The sequence below is a fragment of the Perca flavescens genome, chromosome 24 (genome assembly GCF_004354835.1).
Source record: "Perca flavescens isolate YP-PL-M2 chromosome 24, PFLA_1.0, whole genome shotgun sequence".
Taxonomy (NCBI): domain Eukaryota; kingdom Metazoa; phylum Chordata; class Actinopteri; order Perciformes; family Percidae; genus Perca; species Perca flavescens.
Window position 1 is genome coordinate 10,970,883 of NC_041354.1, and position 17,240 is coordinate 10,988,122.

A 17,240-nucleotide genomic window follows, 5' to 3' on the forward strand; every position below is an offset into this window, starting at 1 on the left:
ATAGAAAATATATAGATTTTTGTTTCCTGATAAATGAGGTATAAATTAAATTTTCTACAATTAATTAACTATACTGTGCACAGCCCATAGGCCTATATTAATATTTTCCCAAATAGAAAGTTATATTCTAACACTGGTGTTCTGTAAGTCGTGAAATATTGTACAACACACACATACATACATACATACATACATACATACATACATACATACATACATACATACATACATACATACATACATACATACATACATACATACATATATATATATATGGAGGACATGCTCTAAATGTCTTTGCGCGCACACTCTGTCACACATTTCACACACACAGTGATTCACAGCTGCAGGGCTCATCCACACAGGAATCGTTTGGGCGGTGTTTTAACCACCCAGCGCTTAAAGGTTAGAGGGTCGACCACCCTTCTCTGTCCCGCACAACACAGCAGCTATAAATAACAAACCTTTCATTCCTTCCCACTCAAACCCATCCTTTTAGTCTTGAGTCACACCAGGGCCAGTTCACTAAAAGTTAGATTTTAGCCTCCATCCCCCTGCGTCTTTTGGATTTCCTGTAGCGTTTAGTTCAAGATTGGCATGGCATCCCACTCATCCTCCTTCATTTCTAGTTTACAAAAATGGTTGGGTCACTGACAACCACAAATACAGGGTTTTCAGGTGACGGAGCAGGCTGTGGTGGCCGTTTTGGTGGTCAACAGCAATCAAGGCAGCAGTGGCCAAGACAGTTTCAGCCACCCTAAAAAGGCTCTGAAGAACAATTTTCTTATCATCATCATCATCATCATCTTCTTCCTCTGAGCGATGGGGGTTCGGTGTCACCGTGTTCGTCTGTGCACCAATCGGGATTGAGCAATGTGTGTGTCAATTAAAAGTGTCTGATGACAGTTGTGGGGGTTGTTTGTCACATCTGATCAAACCGCACTTGCACAATCACCCAATGATGGTTAGCTGAGTTTTTCAGCATTAAAGGTCCCATGACATGCTGCTTTTTGGGTCCCCTAATACTGTATCTGAAGTCTCTTTCCCGAAATTCAGCCTTGGTGCAGAATTACAGCCACTTGAGCCAGTCCCACAATGAGCTTTCCTTAGGATGTTCCATTTCTGTGTCTGTAGCTTTAAATGCTATTGAGGAGGAGAGGGGGGGAGGCAAAGTGGATGGGGGGGGGTCTGACCTTGACCAAGCCATGATGTCTCTCTCTTTCTCATGGCTGGGCCAAATTCTCTGGGCGGGCAAAGCAGAGAAAGGGGAGGTAACCCCTTATGACATCATAAAGGGAAGATTCCAGATCGGCCCATCTGAGCTTTCATTTTCTCAAAGGGAACTCATATTAATGTTAAAAGAAACTCATAAAAAAGGGAAATTTTCATGCCATGGGACCTTTAAATTAAAAAAAGAATACCTAGGAAAATCTAATTCACTTTCATTTGTGCTTGTTTAGCAAAATGTGTTAAGGGTTTTTAAAAGAATATAGACATAAATCAATCTTTGAGTTGCCTTTAAATGGAACCAAATCAATTTCCCACTGATAAATTATCTATTAAATGTATTTAAATTTAGATTACATTAGTTGAGTTTAGTTACTACCCAAGCTACCCAACAAAGTCAAAAACATTTCAAACCAACAGAGAGAACGCTACTCAAGCTCGATATATCAACCATAATTAAAAAATATATACATTATTACAACATCTGAGAGTTGACCTTATACACTGCAACACCACTGGACCTCTATGAAGCCATAAGATCTACTGATCCAAATCTAAAACCCTCTTATTCATATCACAAGGATCTCATCAATCATCAAAGCAACTATTCTAGTGTAAGTGTAATATATAGCATTGAATAATGGTGGTTTTAGTTTTAGTGCTGTTTACGTTGTAGTAAATGACATGAGAAACGTGTGTGTGTGTGTGCACTAGCGGGACCTTCCCAGACCGTGGAAGCAGAACCAGCAGCGTCGGTTCAGTTCTGTGAAAGCTCTGTTCCCTTCCTCTGCACGCTGAGCCGGAGGGCACGGTGCTGAGCAGCTAGGTCAGGATCAGAACTCCACTGGACCTTCATCAAAGCAGCAGTGACGTCGGCATCCAAATCAGTCTGGACACAGAGAGAGAGAGAGACAGAGAGACACGCACAGTTAGGTGGGTCAGCTTTGTCCCAAGTATCTTTCCACAATGTTTTATTTCCCATTTCCCATTAATCAACACAAAACCCCCCTCCTCCCCCCCAGCAGTCTGCATGTCCTGTCGGGCTGTGACACCATTTTCCTACAGGGCATCCTCTGAGATTTCATCTGTGAAAAGGTTGAGCACTATGAGTTTAGGGGGACATCAGGTATTTATCCTTGAAGAAAAGCAAAGTGAGTTTCAGAAAATATACCACTGCTAAAACTATAGATTTATTATAACGGGGGGGAAAAAAGTATATAATATTGTCCAATTCTTTATAATAAAACTTGAGTCTACAGTCATGCTCAAAGCTATTTATTTTAAACTGTAGCTAAATGCTTACAGGACTCTACACATGTTGACATTATTATCATTTTCTATGAAGACTACAGCTCCAACAAGTTCTTATTTTCTTAGGAGATAATGCCAATGCGCTACTATTATTCATCAGAGTATATGAGGTGGAGGTCAGTGCAAAGTGTTAAGGCTGGGAATCAAAACTGTTGTTTCTCCAGTGAAGAATGAGTTTCCCCAAGCCAAAAATGTCTTAACATCACAGGGAGAGGTTGCATTTACTTGATATATAAATCCCACCCAGGAATGCAAAAATAAACACAGCAAGCACATACACGCTTGTATCCCCAAAACCACCCACTCACATCCAAAAAGACCACATGCACATATATAATGAAACATTGCAGGAATTCCTTCGTCGTGATCAAGCGACTGCCACGCCTCAATGTACATGTTGCGGCAATGGGAGTTATTTAGCGGTTAGCTTGTAGTGTTAAAGGAATATGCCATTGTTGAAATAGGGCTTATCACGGTCTCCCCTAGCTGTAGATAGGTGGGCCAATGCATTTTTCGTCTCAGTGCAAGTAATTAGGTTGTTTTTTTGTCTTTTGTTGGCTCACTTTTACTCACAACATGCTAACCGGCAACATAGGATTCCATTCATTATGCTAAGCTAACTAGCGGCGGCGCTGCCGGTGTTGCACCGGACCAAAACAATGCATTGGCCCACCTATCTACAGCTAGGGGAGAATGTGATGAGCCCTATTTCAACAAATGGTGGCGTATCCCTTTAAAGCTGAATCGACAGCCTAAAAGCCTAAGTGGAGCGAGAGTGACAAGAGAAGTGTATAACATAGAGCTTGGAAAAATCACACTGCAGTGGCCAGATGTTTCTGAAAAAGAAAGCAGCAGGCGTCACTTTCATCATGTGAAGAACTTGGGATGCATCTCATAGCCCTTATTCGATGGCTCCTCGACTCCTTGGCTCCTCGGCAGAACCAGAAGTTGTTCTGTCCCTCCTCGGTGAAGGCCGTCTCCAAGCTCTTATTTCTGCCGAGAGGAGCGAGGATCGAGGAGCTATAGGCGAGGACACACGAGAGCAGCCTTCCCAGAAGCCGTGCAGCTGAAGGAGTTGCTAACTCCGCCCATACAGCTGACAAATTCATGTGACACTTCAGAGGAAAGGACGTCTCATCCCTCTAAAAAACACATTTCCTCGTTTCATCTCTCCTACGATGATTTTCCTCCCGTGCCTCCTCGGTGGGAGGGACTAAGACGCGAGGGAAGGGAGGAGTCGAGGAGGAGTCGAGGAGGCAATTTAATGAGAAGCACGTCTGGTGCGCTGCTATATCATGTTTTTCTACCACTAATCTCGAAGGAGCAATCTGTGTTACCCTCAACCTGCCCTCGTGACCGGATGTGGTGACTCCCCCGTACTTCCTGTCTCGCTACAGATTAAAAGCTGCCACTTAAAAACTTTGGCTTTCATGAATAAACATCTCTTATCTGAGGTTAACTCCCTGACCTTGTCCTTGTAGCTGTGCCACCACTGCACCTTATAGTCTGTACATCTCCACCCGGTCCCACCAAAAAAACAAACATGGAAAGACAGACACAAATAGCAAGCAGCATTTTACTGGAACAACCTCAGTCCTTGGCCCTACTTCCCAGCTGTGATTGAAGGCTGAATAACGCCCACTGATTCTGTGGGAACCACAAAAGGACCAATTGTGGCCGGCTCGCGGTACAACTTTAGCCGCAGACATCACAACTTTTCAATGCAGTCCACAGTGGCTTTCTCTGCAGCTGAACATCTCAGACACACTTTAAATGCTCTGCATCCCTCCAGCAATGGGGCAGTTCACCTTACTAACAAAAAAAAACAACATATATTCCCGCTTACTTCTAGTGGTATCTACTGTAAGCCATGCACATAGTTTTACAGTACATGCGCCAGTTTTGGGATATTTAGCTGTGGTATTTGGATTAGTTTTGGGTATTTCACATGAGAAATGTATGTATTGTGTTTTTTCCTCTGCTCATCTTGCGGGTTTGACACTGGCAGAAAAATGTGAGGGTGCACGTTTAAGTTTTTACGGGTTTTTTTTTGGTCTCTTGATTGTTGGCGATTTTGTCGTTTATCTGTGTTTTTTGCCCCCACAACGATGCCTTCCCCAGTGTGAAACCCCGTCGTAGTTGAACATTCACAAAATGCTCTCTCTGTATGATGCAATTAAAAAAGCTTTAAAGTGCTCATATTATGCTCATTTTCAGGTTCATAATTGTATTTAGAGGTTATATCAGAATAGGTTTACATGGTTTCATTTTCAAAAAACACCACATTTTTGTTGTACTGCACATTGCTGCAGCTCCTCTTATCACCCCATGTGTTGAGCTCTCTGTTTTAGCTACAGAGTGAGACATTTCACTTCTGTACCATCTTTGTTGGGAGTCGCACATGCGCAGTACAGAGTATGAGGGCGTGCCACCCTAGCAGCTAGGCGAGCATTATAACGTGTGTTACAAAGTGACGCACGTTTGTCTCTGAAGTAAAGGCTGGACTACAATAGAGCTGTTTGGAGCAGTTTGTGAATGCTATTTTCTGTTTCAGATGGTAAGTCCCTATAACATGCAAAAAAAAAAAAGATATAACACTATAAAGGAAAGAGAAAAAGCCAAAAAGCATAATATGAGCACTTTAAAAAGATATGTCAAAATGAATGAGGCCAGCTCCAAATAAAGACAAATGCTTCACAGCTCTCTTCACATAAACTGCAATCTGAATCACATCCCAGCAAAAGCCTGTATTCCTGGCACATCTCAGCCAAGACTGGGACATACAGTAAGTGTGTGTGTGTGTGTGTGTGTCTGTACAGTAGAGTGTTGTTATCAGCTGGGCAGGCTCTCAACTTTGGGCTCTGTTCCTCCCTGTCACTGCCCCCTCCTCCAGGCCTCTAATGTCTGTCTAACAGTCCGAAGGATTAGACAGAGAAAGAGGCGCTTTTCTTCAGGCTGCTACCTCGCGACAATAAGCACCACCACTTGTTATTCTGCTCAGGATGCACGGAGTTGGAAAATGAGGAAAGACCTTCAAGCAATGTGGAAAGTCTCAAGCCAACGGGCTTTTTTTTTTTTTTTCTCCTCTCTCTCTCCAGAGAAACATCTATTTTTGCAGTGACCCAGCTGCCATGTATTCAAGATATCCCACAGATACTTGTGCAAGTTCTGGTCCAATACCACGTCCATCAATCACGTGCAAATACAGTGTTTAAGAGTGTCAAGCTGCCCCCCCCGACTGTCATGAGTTTAAAGAAAAACACAAACACTCTTAAATCAACAGCATAATTGACGCATTGTTGTGTGCGACCCATGTGGGCGAATGTTGGTTTTGGCGCTCGACATGATGGGGTGACGAATAAATTAGGAATTAAAAAGATGTGTCATTGGGTTTCCATCTTTAAGACAATAGGAAAATGCACGTATGTGGAGTCGGCTTTCTTATCGCACAAGAAAACAAAGAGGAGGAGAAGCTGAAGGAAAAAGGAAACTCATAAATCTTATTGGAGGAAATGCATTGCGCTGGAAGAATTTAGAACGAGTCCATGCAGGTATGACAAAAAAAAAATATCAAATATAAAACTATATTTATTATCGTATGATTCTGGTTGGCTCATGCGCCACAAGGCGAAATTGTGCATTGCCAAATCGAGAGTGGCCGTGAGACCGTCCTGACCCCGACGCATCATCAGCTGAAAGCTTTTGTTTTTCTTCCTTTACGGCTCTTGTTGGCCCGGCAGAAGCACAAATGTCAGCCAAAGCTTCTGTCGTTGCCGCGATATCTTTGCTTTTCCCTCCCTCTCCTTGGTGGGCGGAGAATTGATGATAAAAAGGAGGGGAAATGGGCTTCGGTCCACACGCCACATTACGCTGGCAGCACACAGTTTCCGTGACACCCAGCGAGGATTGTTGGAAAGGTGTTAACAGGAGTCAAGGGAGTGTTGATGACACGTGAGTAAGCATGCCACCTCTGTGTGGAGAGTCTCTGGGAGCCCTGCAAACTGACCTTTTGAGTGCGTTGTCAGAAACATGTGAGGCATTTCATGGTTTGATGACGCTCTTGGTCACTTGACCGACATGCACCTACACTATATTCACTTCCTGAGATTTCCTTCCCACTCTACAAACAGTTGAAACAGCTGAATTTCCGAAATCTTCTGTATTACTCATTAGTTAAAAACAGAGAATAAGCAGGTAAGGAGCAACATTAGCACTCATTTGGAGTTGTGTTTTGTGTCCAATCGATGAATTTAAATCCAATATTCAGTCTGTTTTTGCTCTTTCTTTGGTCTCTGCCAACTCCTGAGGGGAAATATCTGGCTCTTTAGCTACTTACTGCTCCATGTTTACCAGCTAGTCGCTAAATGTAATGGATCTTGTTTGATAGCATAGTGGTTTTCACTAAAGACAGCTGCCTGGTGCGCCTGGAAATGATGCTGATGAGCGCGATGAGAGTGAACCAAAAACAATAACTTTGCAGGGCCGGAAAAACCCAAAAAATTAGCTCAAAGTCCGTGAAATGCTCCGTAGAGTTGAGGGGAACTGCAAATACGGCTGGGCGATATGGAGAAAATCAGATATCACGATATTCTTGACCAAATACCTCGATATCGATATTGCGGCGATATTCTAGGGTTGACAATTGGTGTGTTAACAAAATATCTTCACACTTAGATTTTAGATAAGTAATCATCAGTAATGTGGACATAATGTCTAAGTGGGGAAAAGGCAAATAATAGAACAGCTAGTACAGTCTGGTAGGTTCAGAAAAGTACATCACTTTACTGTAATGCAGCCTTTAAAGCCAGTAAAAGACAACACTTATGTCATATCACGATATCCAAAATCTAAGACAATATCTAGTCTCATATCACGATATCGATATAATATCGATATACTGCCCAGCCTTAACTGCAAACCAGTGATCATTCTCTGTGGTGATCCCAATATAAACATATTGACAACATCAGCTTCAAGTACAACTTTTAACTTTTTTTTTTTTTACATTGTTTTAGTCAGGATTGGCTCAAGTTCTCTGAGGTTGTTCTAGTGTGCCAAGATGATTATGTAACCAGTAGAAATGTAGCAATTCATCACAATCGCTACAATGACAAAAGGCTCTCAAAACTTGGCAAGCACAACAGGCCACAAAACAAAAGTGTTTTTCTCCCATCATAGAGATCCTGTAAGAAAGAAAATCCCATAGAAAAAGACTGATCCTGAAGTCCTCAGCCTGTTTTTTTTTTATTTATTTGAATTTTTTTACAGTTACACCTCATGCTTCTGCTGAACTCTGTTCAAAGTGCCTCTTATTCACTTTCTCCACCCACGCTTTCCTGAACTGCTGGCAGCTTCAAAAGAAAAACATCCACCTTCACTACTCTCATTGCAGGAGTTAACAGTATGTCGGTTACACTTCCCAGAATGCCTTTGGAAAACCACTAGAGAACCTTGTTGCACACAGCTGCTGCAAACACTGGTCCTTCACCGGGGTTTGGCCGTTTTAGGTGGATTCAACGAAATCCTAATGAAACTAAATGTGGACAGAACGTGTAAACACATTTTTTTTGAGTCATTTAAGAAGAGGGAACGCGGCTTGAAAGCGCAGCTGCAGAGTCGGGACTCACCGTCGGTACAGATGAAGCACTTGCAGAGACACACACAGAGACATAGGAGGAGGACCGCCGCCACACCGCACACTGAGAGGAGGACGACCATGGCAGGACCCACTGCAACACACACACACACACACACACACACACACACACGCACACACGCACACGCGCACACGCACACACGCACACACGCACAGTTTCGGTTTGATGACATCTGGACTAAACATGTTAGGTGATGTGGTGGAAAATAATCCTTCTCGTATGCTGCGACATTACAGGATTCAGGAGGCCATCAAAGCAGCCATAATTACCCGTGACCCAAAATAGCCGAGAATACACACATGTTGAAAACAAAGAGCCTCTTTCTGCTTCACCTCAGCACACAAGAATGGGAAATAATATATATAACTGGTTTCTACACATTTTTTGAGACATTACTGGTATGTAGTTTAATTCTGGCTTGTTTCTTGTGCTGCTGTATCATCCAATCTCACGCTCAGATTTGACAAACTACAAAGTCCACATGGCTAACGGCAGATTTTATTTGTGGTTACACCTTATTTTTTATTACACTCTCTTTCACCAAGAAGCTCCGACAGGACATCATTCCTACCACAGGCAATAAAACATTTTAAACACTTCGTCACTGAGTGCTTTAGATAACAATACTGCACTAAGTGCAACTTGCACAAACATAGGTTTTGCTGACATCTTTATAAATACTATTTAAGTAGTTGGTACATTTTTATTCCCAACTTGTATTTACGTTTGTACATTCTCCACAATAATTGGTCAAATCGTGAAAACCTGATAACATTTAATGTGATAAAACCCCCCCCATTTGAAGAGGATTTACGAGCTCCTCACCGTCTGTGTTGAGGAACACTGTCAGGGGTTTGACCAAACCCGGGTGGTGCACGATGCACTTGACGGACCGGTCGTTGAGCATCGCTGATTGGAACGACAGCGTGCTCGTGACTACCGTCGTGCCGTCGCCCTGGTCGTAGGCGGACGAAACGGGCGGTCCGAGTGTTCGGTTGTCCCCGCCGACGTTCCACAAGATCTCTGCTGCGGGTCGGGACTGGGCCGTGCAGTTGGCCTCAGTGACTCCTGGCGACGAGGTCACATAACTCACCTCTGGTTTGGGTAAAACTGGCGAAAGAAAGATTGGGTGTAAAATCAGCATTTATAGGTTTTATTTTTCTTTGTGATAGTGGAAGCCGACTTCTATTTTTGTCTGAGCCTGCCAGTCACAGACGACAGAAAGCAGAGATTTGTTCCTCTGCCTTTATAATGGAGATGGAGAGATGGCGAGACGGAGCACATCGCCTGTCAATCTCTGTCCCCCGGAGGACACAATGACACAAGTTGTCCTCCGGCGGGCCGCCAGAAAACAGAGGCAAAGCAGCTTTTTTACTAACTCTGGCTGGTTGTGTGTGCGTCTGGATCTTCGGTCAGTTGAGACAAAGCAGAGCAAGGAGAAGGACATACACACAGACACAGGCCTTGTGTCTAGGGGAACAGTAAGCCACTCATCCCCTGGGCTTTCTCCCAAATTAAATCACCCCTTTCCCCCTCAGTGACAACCCCTCCCTCGGTCAACATCTCACACACACACACGCACGCACGAGGGACTCGAAGAGCTGTCACCAAAACAGTAGTTTAATGAGCCACTTGAGAAACTTTCACCTCAGGGTTAGTTTATACACAGCGCTTCCCTTTCCTTTCCTGAGCTATGTCTGGGATATAAGCATAAACACACACACACACACACACACACACACTTCCTCTCAGCCTACAGTGCATCTCCAGTACAATAAGTGTCAAGAACATTTGGAAAATAATCCCTAAGGTGTACAGTGTTTGTATTCAGCCAGGACTGTGCAGTGTTTGCTTTAAAAGCTCACTATTAATAAATACAAAATATAAAAATGTATTAGTCTAATACAATTTTATATTGTTTTTTTGTGCCGTTCTGTATGTATTTTCTGGTTGACTTTTGTATATTTGTATAAAAGGCCGATCTACGGTAGAGACAGCCATTGCGAACTAGGTTCAACTTGTTTTAATAAAAATAAAAAATAAATCAACATTAAATAATGAAATCATAATTTATGTCTTTTCACAAGGGGCAGTTTCCTCAGCATAATTATTTCCCCCACCCATTAAATGACAGAAAGGAGCGGTTGAACGAACGGAAACATCTCGCTGTTGCTTCATCGACTCGTTTAGAACAATGTCGGGAAATCCCTAACATTAGTCATAAGTTCCAAAATAGCTTTATTAAAAAATTATAATCAATTTGCAATGGCATCACCCAAGAAAGATAAATGGGGCACTCAAGAATCTAAATCAAGGATCCCGATCTCCTTTAAATACTTCTCCAAGCACACACCATTCCGTTCCCATTTAAGGAGTTCCGGCTCCTATGCAGTGGGATGTCCCACGAGGACAGAGATAGTAGACGGGTACTCACCATGAACAGAGAGACAGGCCGTGTCCCGTCTGGTCCCGTCCGGGTACGTGTGGAACTCGCAGGTGTAGCAGGCCTCGTCCTCCGTCCTGACCTCCTGGATGGTGAGTTGGGTGTCGCTCAGACTTCGGCTCAAGCTAAACCGGTCCTTGTACTGCTCCTCTACAATCCGGTGGCCACGCTTGGCGTAGGAGGCCACGGTGGTGGTGTCGCCCTGCTCGGCCGTCTTCCTCCACAGCACCTGTTGCACCCTCTCGGGGAGGCTGTACCAGCAGGACAGGGTGGCCAGCTTCCCGCTCACCGCCGTCTTGTTGCCCTCCAGGCGCACTTTACCTGGGACAAGGGAAATGCTCCTGTTATTAAAAAGGTGTTTTAAGCGATGTTGGGTGACGGCACTTGTTGACGTTCGAAGTATTTTTAAACAAAACGAGGCTAGCTTGCCCCTCCCTCAACCCCCACCCCCAAATTCTTCTTGTCGGTTATTGGCTGGAACACTGTTTGTTAGGTTTGGTGGTGCAGGTTGGCACGGTTTGTTTCTGTTGCCGTTTGTGGAGCCCGGGCTGTCCACAGAGATTGCATTTTTTTTTCGACAGTGTGTTCAGGGGACAGGCAGCCCGCGGATAGTGAGGAGATGTTTGCTGTATGTGACCAAAAAATGTTGTAGCCTAAAAAACGCGTGACATCGCTTAGAGCACCTTTAATATCAAGACAATGAAGATATGCAATAGCAAGTTGGCCTCTGAGTTGATTTATTTCTTCTGGCATCAAAATGTGGAGGAACCAGGCTAACGAGGGTAAAGAGGAGTGTGGGTGTAATAAAAATGTATGTGCACAATTAATAGTAACAACAGGAAGTGCCAAGGTTGACAAGCTGGGTGGTGGGTGGGCTTTCTTCCCTGCTGGTCTGCGAGTTCAAACCTCAGCCTACTACTTCCTGTCTCATACTGTAAGGCACACGTGTCAAACACGTGTCAAACTCATGGCCTGTTTTGGCCTTTTGTGACTTTTCACAAAAAAACATTTAGACATTTTTGACGCTTTTTCCAAACGTTTTTGCCATTTTCATTTTTATCGACCAAACTGTAAGTGAGAAGACTATTTGAAACATGCAATAATACAGTCAAACATATTTGACTTTTCCCATGACATAAAAGCAATAAACACTATGTCTGGCCCTTGATGTGATTCTCATTTTCTAGTGTGGCCCTTAGGGAAGTTAAGTTTGACACCCCTGCTGTAAGGGGTCTAGTAAAAAAAACAAACCCTAATTTGTCTGGAAAAAAAAAAGTGTGTGGAAAAAAGAACAAAAGTTCAAATGTTAGGTGTGAACTGCAGCACTGGAAAATGTCTTATTGAAGATAACTTGCTCTTTAAGATAACGTGAAAACTACTGACCGGTGACGCTGATGCAGGTCGTGGCCTCTAGCGCGCCCTTGGGGTAAACATCAAAGATGCAGCGGTAGCAGCCCTCGTCGTCAGGCCGCACCCTCCGCAGGGTGATGGAGCTGGCGTCGTTGTGGGAGGCGGTGAGCTGCACGTTGGGATCTTGATGGCTCACGCGGATCGGCACGCTTTGTTCGTACGCCAGGACCACCTCCTTGTGCCGGTTGAGCCAGCGCACTTGCCGGACGCTGTTGCCCGCTTCCGTGGTGACGTTGCAGCTAAGCAGCAGGGAGTGACCTACCTCGGCGCTCAGCCTGGCAGGAGCTACGACCTGACCTGAGTTCAGAGACCATATTACATTTCACTTTTATGCACCCTGAAATAAGTAAAAGGTGCCAATAAAACAATGTGAAAAAAACTTAATGACAAGTTAAATGTATTACCCGGGACTGGTATATTATTATTCTATAATATTAGATAATGAATACTCTCCACCCTCCATAGGGTCACAAGATACATTTGAGAGGATGTGAGATGATTAATGAGAAAGGTCTGATACACAACTGTGTATTCATTTTTCTAATCTCTAAGCTTTTACTTTGAAATATTCAATAATTGTATCTCTTTGAGCCTCGAACATCTAAATAAAACCAGTGAGAAGTGTCTTACTGTAACATCTGGAACAAACAAGGAGCAGCGACTAGATGCGGCTTTTTTTGTAACAAGTAACAAGACAAACATGTTTTTAAACTTGTGATATGTTTTGTTTATGTAAAATCTTGTCAAATGAAAAATGTGCAGTGGAGTAAAAAGTACAATATTTCCTTCTACAATATAGTGAAGTAGAAGAATAAAGTAGAATTCAATGTAAAAAGGCAGGCATCGTTAAGTTCTTCTCTTAACCCTTGTGTGGTCTTCCCATCGACCATGCAACTTGGTGTTTTTTCGGGGTCGAAATTTCAAAATTCCGACAACTTTATTCAAATATTTTTGTCACTTTCTTTCCAAATTTTTTTGTCGCCTTTTCCAATATTTTTGATATTCACCTTTGGCGATGTTTTTTGTCATTTTTTCTGATTTCTCACTTTTTTTCAGCGTATTTGTAGCTTTTTCCAACATTTGTCACTTTTTTTTTCCAACATTCTTATGTCATAGTTGAACCGAGAACAACAGGAGGGTTAATAGATTTGTACTAAGTTACATTCACTGCCATCACTGCCAAAATGAATATAAAAAAACAGCAAAGCACTCGGTACCAAACAGCAATTACTGAATGCAGAAAGTACCTCGCGTCCTGGAAACAGCCGTTCCTACTATCCAGAGGAGCAGACACAGGGGCAAGGCCGATCCACACATCGCACACTGACGCTGGGTTATCAACTCACACGCTGAGCCAGTAGCACATCCAGGCTGCTGCAGCTGCAAAAACACAAACACTGTCAGAGAGCTTCAACCACAGCCTTAACCCACAACTAGTTTGAGGCTACACACAATTAAAACCATCATTAGAGAAACAAGCGGTGCGAGTGAAGAGGCCGTGATGCAGACGTACCCCCCGTCAGCTGTCCAGTGTTGTGACTTGTTGAGCTGCGGTTGGTCAGAACGGCTGTAGCTGCATCGCACTGACACACTGTCTGCTGTAATGGGGGAAACATGAAGCCAGAGGATGACATTAGCCATGACAGCATCGTCTCAGCCTCATGAGAGATCACTTTTTAAAAAGTTCCTAGATCCCGAACACAATCAATGCATCATACAGTATTGTGTCGAGGGATGGTTGCATGGAACTCACTTCAGGCTGAGGTTGCTAAATCAAGCTTTTTTTAAAAAAAAAAAAAAAAAAAAACAAGTAAAGCAACATCTAAGGGCCCTAAGCCTGTAACCATATTTTGTAACTAATTTTGTACTTTTTATGTATAGGAATATTTATATGTACACAAAGTTGTAAGATTTAACTTTTCTACATTCAGTGCGTATGTATTTAGTGTAATATGTAGAAGAGTATATGAAGAGGAATATGTATAGTTATATTTGCAAGAAGGAATAATGCTAGTTATACTGCTCTTATTTTTTTATTTTTATATCATGTGGCTGTCTTGTCTGTTGTAATGTTTTATTTTTTGTGTTGACCCCAGGAAGAGTAGCTGCTGTTCTGCATCAGCTAATGGGGAAAATAAAATTCAAAATCACCCTTTACTTACTTAAAAATAGGGCCGGGTATTGCCAGTGATTTCCCGAATCATTTTGGTTCCGATTCAATAACATTTCTGATTCGATATCGATTAGGTTAGGGAAATATCAGTTACAAAACCAGTTTAGCTTGGCTATGAAAGAGATTCTCAGAGAGCTTGTGCTGTGAACTCTATGAACAAGAAGCAACCCTCAAATATGTTGTATAATGCACCAGGTTAATGTTTACATTAAGAATAAAAAAAATAAAAAAAAGTTTGTTTAAAGTACTTTTTACTTAACAGGACTAGCATGGCAGTCATTGAAGTAGGGGTGCACCGATAGGATATTAAGATCGGATATCGGTCCCGGAAAAATGAACACATCCACGGGCCGATCCAGTTTTGTTTGTTTTTTAATCCCTATCAATATATCGATATTATATCAATATCGTGATATGAGACTAGATATCGTCTTACATTTTGGATAAGTAAGTGTTGTCTTTTCCTGGTTTTAAAGGCTGCATTACAGTAAAGTGATGTCATTTTCTGAACTTACCAGACTGTTGTAGCTGTTCTATTATTTGCCTTTACCCACTTAGTCATTATATCCACATTACTGATGATTATTTATAAAAAAAAAATCTCATTGGGTTAATATTTTGTGAAAGCACCAATAATCAACACTACAATATCGTTGCGGTATCGATATCGAGGGATTTGGTCAAAAATATCGTGAGATTAGATTCTCTCCATATCGCCCAGCCCTAGGTGGAAGGTATACGGTTTATTATTAATTCAGCAACGGTATTGGATCGGTATCGGGTATCGACAGATACACAAAGACCAGGCATCGGTATCGGTATCAATACTGAAAAAGTCGGATCGGTGCATCCTAAAGACATATTAAACGATTATTTTAATCCAGCCCTGCTTAAAAACATAAAATAAAAATGTGAACAACTCAACAGCTTTGGCACATTAGTTGCCATGGCAGTACAATGTGTAAGCATCAACAACCACAGCTGCTGACTCATAAAACATCACCTGGGGTGTAATGGAGGTTTTACTGTAGAGGATATAGTCCTGACAGCATGCACACCCTCTCCAGTAAACACACAATTATCCGGCAGCAAAACAAGCTGCTACGCTTGGGATGTCTAGACAGAGGCGACCTCGAGATTTCAAAACCAAAAGCTGAAATCCTCAATGGAAATGACAGTGGTCGGATGATGATGGAAGCATTAGTCAGCAAGGTGATACGCAAAAAGGTGTGTGGAGGGTGCAGACCCCCAGCTAAGCTCAGCCGTCGGTTGGCTGTCAAACATCACGTAGTGTTTGGAAGACAACAGATCTGTAAATGTACCGGAGAGTTCTACTCTCAGATCACTTCTCCACACCCTGGACAAAAAGGTGGGAACAGCAGGGATCAGGCCTTTGATCAGACTTAACCAGAACGCGTAAAAAAAAACCACAAGACAGACCTCAGAGCTTTATGGGCGTTGTGTGCTCTTTTACAGTGCCAACCATCTGGCTTCAAACATGCAGCCTGCTCCTGTTGGGCAACAGTTAAATCACCTTTCAACTCCAAAAAAAACAAATCAACCACTGATGTCTCCCTGTGGGCTTTTGTAACCTATCTGATTGACCTCTAGGCTTTTAATGTGAAACCAGCAGATAAAGCCCAAAGGAAGGTAGTATGTTTCACATTCAGGAGAGCTGAATACTTTAATGTCCACCAAGAGAGGGGCTGAAACAGGCTGGCAAACTGGAATCCTCAAAACTTGCCCTACATCCAGATGTGCACTTGACATTTTTGCACAAGCTGGTTCAGTCCCAGAGAACACATGTTAGGGGAGATTTCTTGAACCGATTGCTAACAGAAAACCTGGAAACCACATTATACCTTTTTTTTCCCCTCACATAATCAAGCCAATTTTGTGGAAATGTAAATCTGTCTCTTGACTTGCCAGGTGTACCACATGATAATCAGAACAGATTGATAAAATAAAATACAATACAGACAAGTAACACATTAAACATGTCATGAAAATTGATTTCTACAACCAGGTATGCTAAGACAAATATCAACGGATTTAGGCAAGGCAAGGCAATTTTATTTGTATAGCACAATTCAGCAGAAATGCGATTCAAAGTGCTTTACACAAGACATAAAGACACAGTTAAAAATATCATACAAATTGGTAACAGATTTAGAAAAAAGGGCAACCTCTATTGATTTAATGGCAAAGTAATTAATGTATTTTTAGTGTATGTCAATGACTGCAATTGCAATACTTCAAACAACTTTTAAAGTAAAAGTTATTTGCAGTAAAAAAAATAAAAAAATATTAGTTTTAGAACATCCTTATCGATTTAAAACCATCCCAAGGAGTTTCACCATGGAGTTAGACGAACTCATTTAGGGGAGTTGACATTCCTGGCTGGATTAAGTAAGAAAGACTACAATGGTAACATTCCAAGTTATTCCACATCAATTTAGCTGCAACTGCAACTCGTAATAAAAGACATCCAAACTTACCAGCTGACAGATGAAAGTCCGCAGAAGACGGTGTGAGCTCCCAGTAGTGTCTGAGCTGCTCCCTGTGCTACAGGTAATGTGGAACTGGAGCAGAAGGATCCATGCTTCCGAGATTAAACCATGGGGATCAAACTAGGACTGGACTGAACCTACCGCGTTGAGTTTCCTGCTGCCTGCTCCCTGATCGCTTCATAGCGTCGACTCTCCTTCGGCTGCATTTGTAGGAGAAACAGGACCTCCAGTGGCCATGTTGTGCAACTACTGCTACAAATCTGAAAGAACTGCTATTTTATTAAATACAAATGCAGTTTCATTCTGCAAGTGCATTTTGTCTAGGGGTGATTATTCTATTTGGTGTTTCATCTTGCTCTATTGGAGATGCAGTACATTCTTTTGATCATCACATGGAGCTTCCAAAAAATACTTTTGTGAAATGTTCCTTTAAGAAAGTAATGATCTACAGTACATGAATTATATTCAATGCCCACAGTAGCACCTATGAGCCACATTTTTGCGTATTA

At 42.4% G+C, this 17,240-nt stretch overlaps 1 protein-coding gene across 1 annotated transcript; it reads right to left on the bottom strand.

Annotated features, from left to right (window-relative positions):
* Window positions 1-1,355: 1,355 nt before the first annotated feature.
* Window positions 1,356-16,894, bottom strand: LOC114551120 (OX-2 membrane glycoprotein). Its single transcript, XM_028572216.1, has 8 exons — window positions 16,720-16,894; window positions 13,562-13,646; window positions 13,296-13,428; window positions 12,022-12,345; window positions 10,630-10,959; window positions 9,021-9,305; window positions 8,166-8,267; window positions 1,356-2,116 (listed from the first exon to the last, which is right to left on the bottom strand). The coding sequence occupies exons 3-8, from the start codon at window positions 13,363-13,365 to the stop codon at window positions 2,112-2,114; spliced, it is 1,116 nt and encodes a 371-aa protein (XP_028428017.1). The 5' UTR covers window positions 13,366-13,428; window positions 13,562-13,646; window positions 16,720-16,894; the 3' UTR covers window positions 1,356-2,111.
* Window positions 16,895-17,240: the final 346 nt, after the last annotated feature.